This window comes from Podarcis erhardii (genome assembly GCF_964252035.2).
Source record: "Podarcis erhardii genome assembly, chromosome: 12".
Taxonomy (NCBI): Eukaryota; Metazoa; Chordata; class Lepidosauria; order Squamata; family Lacertidae; genus Podarcis; species Podarcis erhardii.
Genome location: NC_138513.1, coordinates 31,026,693 through 31,039,591, shown reverse-complemented (window position 1 = coordinate 31,039,591; position 12,899 = coordinate 31,026,693). Strand labels below are relative to the sequence as shown.

Genomic DNA, 12,899 nt, shown 5'->3' with positions numbered 1-12,899 from the left:
AAACATTGTAAAATTTTTGAATGTTGAGGACACTGAAATGAAACGAAGAGGTTCAAGTGAATAAGATAAATAAGAATATGAAAGAAGGGATAGATATTGGATGAAAATTTGAATAATATAATATTTGCAGGAACTTTTAAATGATAAAACTAATATAAATGAATTTGCTAAACTAAATTTGAAGAGGAATACAAGAAAGGAGGGCGGGTGGAAGTCAAGAAAATAAGGTTATGAAGGATACGAATTTGAAAAGAGTGTTCTCTTTTTTCCTTTTCCCCCCTCTATGTTAAGTGTTTGTATTTTTGTATTTTTGTATTTCTGTGGTTTTGTATTTTTCTTGTGTTTTTCCTATTTATTGCTTTATAATTTCTTTATTGTGGAAATTTAATAAAATATCATTAAAAAAAAAAAAAAAAGGAAGTCTGCAGTCTGGATGGCATAGCTTATCATGGTTTTCTGCCAGCGCTTGTCAGCTTTGTGGACTTATAGAGACCAGCATGCTGCCGAATCGGTGCACCCAGTCTCTGAACTTAGAAATACCAGAGCTCTTGGTTGACCCAGACAGATTATTTACCTAATAAGAGAAATCATGGCATGCTACCCAACCTGTGAATAATTGTTTCATGGAAAATGAAGAACTGCAGAAGAATGGAGTGAAATTGCTGTGGTTTCTGTGTAAACAGATCGGCATTTGAAATGAACTTGCTCTGTACAGAAAACTTTGACCTACTTTGTACTATTCCTGCAGGGCTAGTTTACACATGTAAACCTTGCTTACTGACTCCACATAATTCTTTATGGTGGCCTGGAGAAATGGTTGCATGAACTGGGCAATAGACAGATTCTTGCGGATCTGTGCAGTGATTCTTCTGAATATAATTTGTCAGTGTAAGTTGGTGTGAAAGATTTGTCTGTGCATATAATACTTTAGCAAAGAGAAGTCATATTTTTGATGAGTTGCAGCCAGTGTAACATTTAGCACTGGTAAGCATGTTTTAATTGCTTAATTACAAGCCAGAGCCAACACTCCTCAAGGACTGAAGTGAGGACACAGAGATCATAGAATCATGGAATTGTAGGGTTGGAAGATACTCTGCCCAATGCAATTCAGGAATCTGCAGCTGTCCTATATAAAAAGGAATGAGCCTGCAAAGCTGGCATTATCAGCACTGTGCTCTAACCAACTGAACTATCCCCCATATTAAATCAGTCAGATTGTTATTGTTTATAGTCAGTTGCTGTTATAAAACATATCACACACAAAAATGCACAAGCCCACAAGACAATCAGATGGTAAGTTAAAACATATCAGTTTTCAGAGTTGCAAGCTATTAGAGCAGTAAAGTTTCCCAAATCTTGTCTCTCTCTCTCTCTCTCTCCCCCCCCCCCCCACTATGTGTGTGTGTGTGTGTGTGTTCTGGCTAAAAAAAGTAGCCCATAACTTGCTCATTGCTAGTGCATATAAAGCTCCCCTGCAGGTAACAAACTTGTCTACACCAGCCAACAGCCATCCAATTTTGACCTCATCCCATGGAACTGTGACCCCCCCCCCTTGAAATGAATTGGGAATTTATCCCTCAGCGAATTGTATAAAGGGCAATACTGGATTTAGTGTGTAGTGTTTTGATCTGTCCTGATCTCTGCTTTTTTTTCTAAAAAAATGTTTAGTGGTACAGTGGTACCTCGGGTTACATACGCTTCAGGTTACATATGCTTCAGGTTACAGACTCTATAACCCAGAAATAGTACCTCGGGTTAAGAACTTTGCTTCAGGATGAGAACAGAAATTGTGCTCCGGCGGCGCAGCAGCAGCAGGAGGCCCCGTTAGCTAAAGTGGTGCTTCAGGTTAAGAACAGTTTCGGGTTAAGAACAGACCTCTGGAACGAATTAAGTACTTAACCTGAGGTACCACTGTACTCTCATTTTCCTACTCATATTGAAATACTGGCCCTCAATGAGACCAAACTTAGATTCACATAATCTGCATCCCCCCAGAACAAAAAGCACTGCCTGATCCGCGTATGCAAATATTTTTTGGCCTGTTAAAGGATTTACTGGTCAGATATCCTGTGGGCATGATTTGAAATCTAAGATGATCAAATGCATCTTGAACAGGCAGTGCCCCATATGAGTACCAAACCACTGTGGACCTCCACAGGCTGCTTGTTGCAGTAACAACAGCCACAAGTACTTGGTGCTTCGGGCATTAATTTTATTTTTTTATCTATATCAGCAATATAAACACCCTGGTTTATAAGCAGTGCATATTGAGGCTTCAGAAGATCACAGAAATTAAATCAGTTCTGAAGCTCCATTACTCATTACTCTTCCATCCAGATTGTTGCATGTTGCATTTCAGATGTTACACTACAGATGTTGCACTGATGTTGGACTACAGCTCGCATAATCCCTGACCATTGGCTATGCTAGCTGAGGCTGATGGCAGTTGTAGTCCGGCAACATCTGGAGGGGCACCACATGGGCTTACTCCTCCTGGCCTTGTTCTCCGCTCACATAAGTGGCTTAATGGCATTTTCTGTTTTTGTTTTCTTTTGCTCCTTCTTTGTATTTCAGCAGTTTTACCGATACTTGCACCTTCACTCTTTTGTGTTCAAAATGTTCTTGCCAAGTTTAACTTAATTGATTTTCTTGTTCATTGGATTTACCTAATCTTTCTTATCTGTCAATAGGTATTTTGCAGAGCTGTACTTAAACACCTATCAGTTTTCCAGATTAATATATTGATCTTAAAGTTGGAGATTGCATGCATCCCAACCAGATACAGTCTCTGTTTGCTCCTGTAAACATGCAAATCGTGTAAAACGTGCAAACCTTTAATTTAATATCTTGAAGGGCATCTTGAAGCTAGTAAAATATTCCCTTGATAGTTTCACTTAGCGTTAAAATATTCAGTGTCTCTTGTTGGTTTTTCTGTCTGTTGTATTTGTTCTCGTTTTTAAAATAAGTAGCCTTAAGACTTTCCAAATACTTACATTATCCTTTCTTTCCCATCCCCCACTTCCTCTTCTGCAGCTACCCACAAGACTTTCCTGAAAGAGGTAAGGATATGACTACTCATTTGCACGTGGCATAGAAATCTTGCTCACTGGTAGGCTTTTAAACCGATCTCCGGTTTTATTCAATGTACTGTTGTACAATTTAAAATCCCAAAATTCAAGGGTCCAGAATTCACATTGTGTGTGCATGTTGACTTTTTCATGAATGAGGATGCTAGCTCCCCCTGCTGGAGGAAAAAGAGGACAGCTTGCGGGATTTTCCTTTTGTGAACTTTTTGTGTTGTTAAAAACAGGAAAAGACACAGCACTACAAGAACAACCAAACTAATCATTACATTCCAAACTTTAAAAAAGCACTGCTTCCTTTAGAAATTAATTAATATTGCCTTTCTAACATGAACCCCAAGCTCTTTAAATGAACCCCAAGTTTTAAATGGACGTTTCAGCAGAAATTGAATATGTTCAAAATAGAAATTCTTTATTGTCTAGAAGTTTGTGATATAGCACAAACATATTAATGCCGATTTTGTTTCCCTGACTGGTGTTGGTGTTAAGCAAAAGAAATTGCTTCTTGCATTTGCCAGTATTGTACTTTTAGTTTTTTATATGTGGGAACAAGATCTGAAATGATGAAATGGGAAACTCCAACGTGGTTTGCCTATAATCGCCTAGTGCATGTATTGAAACAGACCTTTATGGTTTCATTAAAAGCAGGCTGCTACAGTGGCCTGTTCTGAATTTGAAATGGCCCTATTTTCACGATGCTAATTCATGAGGTCATGACCTGCTGACTGTGAATGCTAGCATGAGGATCACAGCATGAAGTAAAAAAAAAAAAGTATATGAAACTACAGTAGGTTCTCTGCTAACCTGCAATAACATGGGGATCCTAGCCAGGACATAATAAGAGTTTATTTTATTTTTAGCATTTGTATGCCAGCCTTCAACAGGGGTATGTTCAGGGCAGCTTGCAAATAGAAATGTTTAGCATGGATTGGTGCCAGTATTGTAAGCGGCACATACCTGAAACAGAAAATGTGTTTTTTGTTTACAAGCGCGCATAACATCCACACAAAAGTTACTGCCAGTTCCCAGTGCAGGACTGCAACGATGGCAGAATTTGGAAACGGAAAGGATAAAAGCACCACATTAAAAACCCTAACTTTACTATGGGTAAAATACTATTTTGCCTGGTTCAAGCACAGCGCTTTTTAAAAGGAAAAAAAAAAGAGTAAAATCAATATTGCATAACAAATACTAATGAGCAAATTATTTAAAATTGATCCTAGTCCATAGAAGCATAGATGCAAGTTCTGTATGAGAGTGGGGCTTTCGGTTCGTTTCCATATAGCAAGAACTGGCTCAGGACCGAAATACCACAAGGACCGCCTCTCTCCATATGAACCGATTGGGACCCTGTGATCATCATCTGAGGCCCTTCTTTGTGTGCTTCCTCTGCGAGAGGTCCAGAGGGTGGTGACATGAGAACAGGCATTTTCTGTGGTGGTGTCCCATTTGTGGAATACTCTCCCCAGGGAAGCTCGCCTGGCGCCTTCATTACAGATCTTTAGGCACCAGGCAACAACATTCCTCTTCTTCCAGGCCTTTGGCTAATTAAACAGTTTATGGCCTTTTAAACTGTGTGTGTCGGGGTTATTGCTTTTGTTTGTTACCATGGTTTGTATTTTTGTACGAACTATATTGTATTTCGTACCTTGGTTGTTTTGCCTTCCGAACGCCGCAAACCCAGAAGTGGGTGTTCCGGTTTGCAAATGTTCTTTGGGACCCGAAGATCTGACGGGGCTTCCGATTGGCTGCAGGAGCTTCCTGCAGCCAATCAGAAGCTGCGCTTTGGCTTCTGAGCATTTTGGAAGTCATTCCGTCTGACTTCGAAGGTACGACTGTATTGTAAACTGCCCTGTGATCCTCGGATGAAGGGTGGTATAGAAATTTAATAAATAACAGCAATTTAATAAACAACAACAACACCCTCCACTGCACTACTAGCACCCCCTGTACTTGTTCTGTACTTGAAGGCGTCTGGGCATAAGCCTCTGGGCAAATTAAGACAATGAGTGGCTGGGGATTCATCAGCACTCTACCTTATGACACACCCAGTCACCTCCTACCAGATAATGGTGATACTAGGGAAATTATGGTTTTAAAGCAGGGTATCCCAGGTGCTCTGCAGAAGACCCAAGGCTTGCACTGCCCGGTCTACCGTCTAACAATGTCCTTGCTGGGCAAGATGGGCCAACAATCTTGACTCTGTGTAAGGAGCTTCATACATCCATATATACTCACACGCTCATTTACTGTTACTGGTGGTAAGGGAATTGCTCCTTGAGTTCAAAACCTGGACTTCCCTTTTGTGGGGAACACATCTAAATAATATACAGGCCAAAGCACCACAAATGAGTGGAGTAAGATAGTATAGTGGTACCTCGGGTTAAGTACTTAATTCGTTCTGGAGGTCTGTTCTTAATCTGAAACTCTTCCTAACCTGAAGCACCACTTTAGCTAGTGGGGCCTCCCGCTGCTGCTGCGCCGCTGGAGCCCGATTTCTGTTCTTATCCTGAAGCAAAGTTGTTAACCTGAAGCACTATTTCTGGGTTAGCAGAGTGTGTAACCTGAAGCGTATGTAACCTGAAGCATATGTAACCCGAGGTACCACTGTATAGCTATTTGTTTTTAAAATAGCAGGAATACTTTTTTTAAAAAAAGAAATGAAATTAGGAACTAAAGGGTCTAAAATGTATATGATTAGATACACAACTGATTAATTGGCTAAGAGCACTGCGGAAGGTGTTTGGTTGTGGGATAAACGATCAGCTTAATTCCTAATGGAATGTGATATAGCAGAAGAAGAAGAGACTTTTTAGAGATGGAACTCTGAGCAATTTGAGAGCATGGGTTCGTTAGATAGTGAACACTGTACATATGTCTAGGGATTTGTGAGGCGAGGTGGGTTCTCAGAGCAGCAACAGTTTGCTTCAAACGTATTGACTGAAATATATGTTGATGGCTCCTTTATTGCAGGTTTTGTGACAGAAGGAAATATTGATGATGTCAAAACACTCCGCTTGTTGTGGAGAGCATAGGCGGAAGAAAGTTCACTTGTGTTAGAAAACATATAAGATGCTATAAAATACCGATTCCTTGATATGAAGCTGATGCAAAGTCAATCTGACATCTTTATTGCGATAACTGGGAATTCCATTAACAATGGAGTTAAGTGACTAGCTTCCCGTATTTAGTGCAACACCATTATCTGCTAGGATCAATAAGCAAATAATACTATAAATGAAAAAAGATGCTATTTAATAAAGAAGGGTCAGGTACTGTGTGTCATTTCGTGAGCAAATTAAAGCATCCTACCCTCAAAACATAAGTGATTAAATCACAGATGAAAGAAAATACGAACAGTGTATTTTTTCCGGTAACCATTAAATGTGTTTAATTAATGAAACTTTTTTTTAAAGTTCTAGGATAAATCAAAGGTTGTTCTGGGGAAACCATATTAATGAGCATTAGCCTCTTAATTATCCTCCTGGCTATGTCACAGGGACACATTTGTGCTTTTTCTTTGTGTAATAACTTTTTATAAAGAAGTATTTTTAAACTGATCATTAATTTTATGACTGCAGAAATGAGATGCAAAATTTATGCTGTTGTCATTGGCACAGGCTCAAGGCATCGCTGACATTATGCATGATTATAATGGAATGGCTGCCCGCTAATGAGTCTATAGACATTTCGTTTGAACATGCCTTGCTTTTAGATGTCTGATTAGGCTGTAATGCTTTCAATTATGCCTGCAAATTGTATTGGATACATTTACCTGATGCTTATTGTTCCTTTGTAGTTTAGTTTTCTATTACATAGATACCAACTGAACGCTTTGCTTTATTGATTTCCTTCCCCCTCCCAGGTATGCTAGTAGACACAAGGCACCTGTCAAGGGGACTATTATTATTATTATTATTATTGGGTGAGAAGCTCAAGAGTGACTTCTCTGACCGAACGAAGGCACAGCATTTATTGTTTCAAATGTGGTTTCCTTTGACAAGCTGTAGAGTGTTGGCCGTAGGGCTAGGCCTATGAATGTGTGTGTGTGTATGTGTGTGTATATGTAACACGAGTTTTGTTTTTGTTTTTTAAAGAGGAAATTTGGACATGTTAAAGTGAACTGCGTTGCATCCTTCATCACATGAACTCTTTGTTTGGCTCTTATAACACCTTTTTTTTTTTTGTTAAAGGAAAAGCCCATTTCTTTTTGTTGCATGAAAGAGTGCATTGGTATGTTTGGTTTAGTTTTAAGTATGCTGTATATCTTGTCTAAATCTTTTGAGGAGGAAGCAGCCCACTTAACGTTGGCTTTTTAAATGGACAGACTTAGCAGATATAGACATCTGGTGCTTTTTAATGCCTTTCCACGAATCTTAGAGGCTTTGGGTACTTTTTAAAAAATATATTCCTCGTGCTACTTTCCTCACAACATTGAGAAATGTAACCAGGGATGCGTCTGCTCTCCATAAAACATATAATAAAATTCTGTGCCGAATCCAAACTCTCCAGTATGTATACAACTTCCAAATGAGGACCGTGAGAAGAGCTTGGCTGGATCAGGCCAAAGGCCCATCTAGTCAAGCATCCTGCTTCCCACGGTGGATAACTGGATCCCTCTGGGAAGACCACAAGCAGGGCATGAAATCAAGAGTTCTCTGCCACTGTTGGTTCCCATCAATGAGAGGGAGGGAAGGGAAAACTAGTTCCATATGACCATTTGCGTTATCACATGGAAATGAAAAAGAAATAAACTTTGCTGATAGTTGGGAGTCCACAGTTTTGGCTCGGGTTAACCTCCAATCATTATCTTCAACTCCTAGGGTAGGAGTGGCCCTTTCCATCGCCAATCTTGTAGTTGGGTACCTTGTGCTTCCCATATCTCAGACTTGCGCTTTCACGCTGGGCTCCGCCTCCTACGAAGGACGCTGCCAGAATCTCATCCCCCTGGGAGAAATGCATAAGAGGCGCCATGATGGGGGAAGGCGCAGAAAAGTGGGGTAGTGGACGAGGTTTCTGGTAGGGAAGAACAGCAAGTGAAATGGAGAAGCAAGCAGGCTGAAATGGAAGGACTCTCGCCTCTTTCTTTGTGGATGGTTCTATAATAATAATAATAATAATAATAATAATAATAATAATAATAATAATAATAATTTATTATTTATACCCCACCCATCTGGCTGAGTTTCCCCAGCCACTCTGGGCAGCTCCCAATCAAGTGTTAAAAACAGTACAGCGTTAAATATTAAAAACTTCCCTGAACAGGGCTGTCTTCAGATGTCTTTTAAAGATAGGATAGCTGGTTATTTTCTACACATCTGAAGGGAGGGTGTTCCACAGGGTGGGTGCCACTACCGAGAAGGCGCTCTGCCTGGTTCCCTGTAACCTCACTTCTCGCAATGAGGGAACTGCCAGAAGGCCCTCAGCGCTGGATCTCAGTGTCCGGACTAAACGATGGGGGTGGAGACGCACTTTCAGGTATACAGGACCAAGGCCGTTTAGGGCTTTAAATGTCAGCACCAACACTTTGAATTGTGCTCAGAAACGTACTGGGAGCCAATGCAGATCTCTCAGAACCGGTGTTATGTGGTCCCGGCGGCCACTCCCAGTCACTAGTCTAGCTGCCGCATTCTGGATTAATTGCATTTTCTGGGTCATCTTCAAAGGTAGCCCCACGTAGAGCTCGTTGCAGTAGTCCAAGCGGGAGATAACCAGAGCATGCACCACTCTGGCGAGACAGTCCGCGGGCAGGTAGGGTCTTACCCTGCATACCAGGTGGAGCTGGTAGACAGCTGCCCTGGACACAGAATTAACCTGTGCCTCCATGGACAGCTGTGAGTCCAAAATGACTCCCAGGCTGCGCACCTGGTCCTTCAGGGGCACAGTTACCCCATTCAGGACCAGGGAATCCTCCACACCTGCCCGCCTCCTGTCCCCCAAAAACAGTACTTCTGTCTTGTCAGGATTCAACCTCAATCTGTTAGCCGCCATCCATCCTCCAAACGCCTCCAGGCACTCACACAGGACCTTCACCGCCTTCACTGGTTCTTATTTAAAGGAGAGGTACTACTACTACCAATGTACTGGAGGAGCAGGAGAGCAGCACTCTGAACCAAGTCTCTCATGTCAGCTGCAGGAGCTGGAGGGGAGAGCTGGATTCTGAGCCCAGTTGCTCTTGCTATACCTCCAAGAATATGAGGAAGTAGCCACCAGGGAAAGGATGGGTGTCCTCCTCATTATTTTAGCTTGTTCTCCCTGTTTCGGTCCCTTCTTTTTCTACCCCATCCTCCCATGTCATTCCTTTCAGTTCTCCCTTGGTATCCCTCAGCTGTTGAGTGGCATGGCAGTACAACACTGTGGGCTGGCATGGTGTCCGTCATGTGGGCTAGATGGACATTGTTCCAATGCTCTAATAAATTGATTGGGACCTGTTTAGGGAAGTTTTTAATATTTGATGTTTTATTCTGCTTTTAATCTGTTGGGAGCTGCCCAGATGGCTGGGGTATAAATAAAGTATTATTAATAATAATCTTTGACATATTTAGTATACAAGACATAAGAACTGCTCTGTGTTAATTTTATGTGCTGTGTAAAATTTTTGACTCCCCACCCCAAGTATTAAGTTGGAATATTTGATTCTGGGGGCATGAGCAAAGTGCATGTAATATGGCTTGAAGATTTTATTCAAATATATTTTGAATATTGATATTAATTACATATGCACACACGTTTATTACATATGCATGCACACTTCCTAGGATAGTCACCAGAAAGACTGGAGTTTGGGCTGCAGCTGGTCGTGACTAGAGTCAGTGTTGTGAGACTCTAGCAACACAAAGTGAGGCTGTTGCACTTTCCCTCTTCCTAAAGTTCTGTGTCTGCCCGCCCTTATCATTGGTCTTCATGATCTAGTACAGAGATCCCTTCCTTAAGTAACTTATCAGTAGTGGAGCAGAATTATTATTATTATTATTATTATTATTATTATTATTATTATTATTATTTCCCCGCCCTCCCCAGCCAAGGGGCAGCTCACAAGCAATAATAAAAACAAGTTGAATGAATACAACTTAAAAACAAGATTAAAATACAACATTAAAATATTGAAACATTAAAATATTAAAATGCAGAAAGAGGGGGAGGTAATCAAATTGGCTCCAAGCCAAAGGCCAGGTGGAACAACTCTATCTTACAGGCCCTGTGGAAAGAAATCAGATCCTGCAGGGCCCTGGTCTCATGAGGCAGAGCGTTCCACCAGGCCGGAGCCAGAGTTGAAAAGGCCCTGGCTCTGGTTGAAGCCAATCTAACTTCCTTAGGGCCCGGGACCACTAGGGTGTTGCTATTTATGGACCTTAAGGTCCTCTGTGGGGCAAACCGGGAGAGGCGGTCCCGTAGGTACGAATAATTGCCTATGGGGATGGGGATTTGTGGATCCCTGCTGGTGGACCTTAAAATTAGAAAGAAATTGCCATGTGATCTGTCCTTTACTTGGCTTGCTTCCCATTGACGACAGAGAGGTTTCTGTGATTCCACGCTGGCTGTGGTCTGTGTTCACAACTCTGTGACAAAATGAGGTTGAGCAAACCTCTGTTACTTTATCTTTCCTGTTTTCATCATTCCTTAATGATTCAAATTCATAGAGTATTATAATGTATGTAAGAAACACTTTGAAACTTCAGTTTAGAGATTTTGAATTAACGAGACTGCATTTTTCAAACACATGGGGATATTCTGTTCTTTCTGTAAGCTTTAAATGTTGCTTTCATCAGCGTTCCAGGGGCTGAAAGATACTCAGAAGGCGCACTCATGCGTTAGCCAGAAATAGTTGCAATTATTTTGATTCTGTACATTGTGGAGGATTCAGCTAAGACACATCCATATTACAAAGAAGCCCTGGGAGTTGTAGCTTTTGGGGAAGCACAAGGTGAGCTAGACAAATAGCAGTTGTGCAGGATTTAAATTGCTGTGGAATTTGGACACTAATTATTATTTTGTGTTCTGCCCTTCCTAAAAAAAAAAATGCTTTAGGAGGCGAATATTTCACGGAGGGCATTTTACATTTATTTTACAACATCTGAAGAGAAGTTTTTTAATCCCTTGTGTAACCTCTCTGCTCCTAATAGTAATAGGGCTCAGTGCAACACACTTTAGTTGGTTATTGTTGCAAATCAACACTGTGAAGCGAATGTTCAAGTAGCCATGGATTTGACAAGCGGCAGAGGCTAAAGGGCCCATTCATATGACCAAGCGGGTGTTATGTGAGTGCATGTGTTGAGTGGATCTATGCTGAGTTTGGCATGTGGCATTTACCCTACCGCAAGGCTGCTGAAAAGTGGACTGAGTGATGGCATGATAGATATAGGTTGAACTGGCAGGTGGATTGGTGATGAAGCGTTCATGTCACAAGTATGTCATGCCACACATGGCCCAAGATTTGCTGCCGCAGCAAACGAATGTTTACTACAGGGAAACCTGACTACATTGTGCAACCAATGGCATGTCAGCGTTGCGTGGCTGTTATGCTGGAATGTTCAGAGAAAGCACTAAATCAAATGTTACGTTTAAGCACATATTGCTGTGTAGCTAATAAAACATGGCCCTCCTCCCCCCCCCCGCCCCCAGTTAATAAATGAATTATTGCATTGGGTTTCTGCTGGAAGGGATATTATGGTAGTTAATGGAATCTGTAGCTAGATAGTGCTGACAAGCCGTTCCTCATTCAAACACTTCATGTTGGATCCAGAGTAAAGTTGAGTTTATTTTTGCATTTATATCTCCTTTCCTGCAAGGAGCTCAAGGTGGCGTACAGAGCTATCGCCCTCCTCCCCATTTTATCTTTACAACCCTGTGAGGTAGAGAAAGTAACTGGCCCCAGGTTACCCAGTGAATTTCATGGCTGAGTGGGGATTTCAGCTTAAATTAATGGAATGTTAGCCATGATTCGAACATCACATTTTATGATTTTAAGCTCAGCTAACTTTACTTTGGATCCAACTCTTCTTTCTCATTCTTTACCATAGGAAAAGGTTACCAGACGTCCCCGTTTCCCGGGGACAGCCCCCAGATTTACAAATCAGTCCCCTTACGAAATCCTAGCATTCCGACTGAAGTTGAAAAGTGTCCCCGGATTCATTGGAAAAAATCTGGTAACCTTACCATAGGAGCCAAATCCTATTGCCCCCTCCAATAAAATATTTGAGCCCCCCCCCCAAGTTGTTGGGCATTGTCATTCAAATGGTGTATGTGTACCACATCTTGTGATTAATTTTGTGGGGTGAGGCTTATCTGGTCCCCCTCCCCCCTCCCCCATTTTCCATTTTTATTCAAGTTGGCACCCCTCTTCTTTACTGTAACTTTGATCTCAACCATGCTTCTGAGGTAGCTGGATCGAGGGGAAAGCTTACTGTTGGATCCGGGTTGGGTTTTTTTTTGGTCATGCTTTCCTTTGAAATTCAGCTCGTGATGAATATGTGTATAATTAAACTGAAAGGAGCCTGTTTTAACTCCTGATAAATATTTTGGTTTGTGCAGGAGAACTTGAAGATGGGGAAGAGCGTGAAGGCCCTTGCCCTGTGCCTCCTGACAATATCTCTGTAGCATCTGACCGCTGTGATAAAGAGGATGAAAGCCCCTCTGATGGTAAGTGGTTCTCTTTGTCTCAAGGTACCATAATCACAGTGATTTGGGAGTTTTGTTGGCCGCCAGTGTCTCTGAGCTGGTGCAATTCTTGGGAAACAGATGAGCAGCGAACCATGTGGGTCCTGTTCCTTACCTTCACAAGACCCTTAAGGAACTGAAGAGCTCTCTCTAGTGGCT

The 12,899-nt window shown here is 41.5% G+C and overlaps 1 protein-coding gene across 1 annotated transcript in view; it reads left to right on the top strand.

Moving 5' to 3' along the window:
- The window catches only part of SKAP2 (src kinase associated phosphoprotein 2), a 100,964-nt gene that overhangs the window by 9,249 nt on the left and 78,816 nt on the right, over nucleotides 1–12,899 (top strand). The window contains exons 3-4 of the mRNA XM_081833822.1: nucleotides 3,034–3,059; nucleotides 12,615–12,722. Of these exons, the coding sequence (XP_081689948.1) occupies nucleotides 3,034–3,059; nucleotides 12,615–12,722 (134 nt within the window). The remainder of the gene's footprint in view (nucleotides 1–3,033; nucleotides 3,060–12,614; nucleotides 12,723–12,899) is intronic.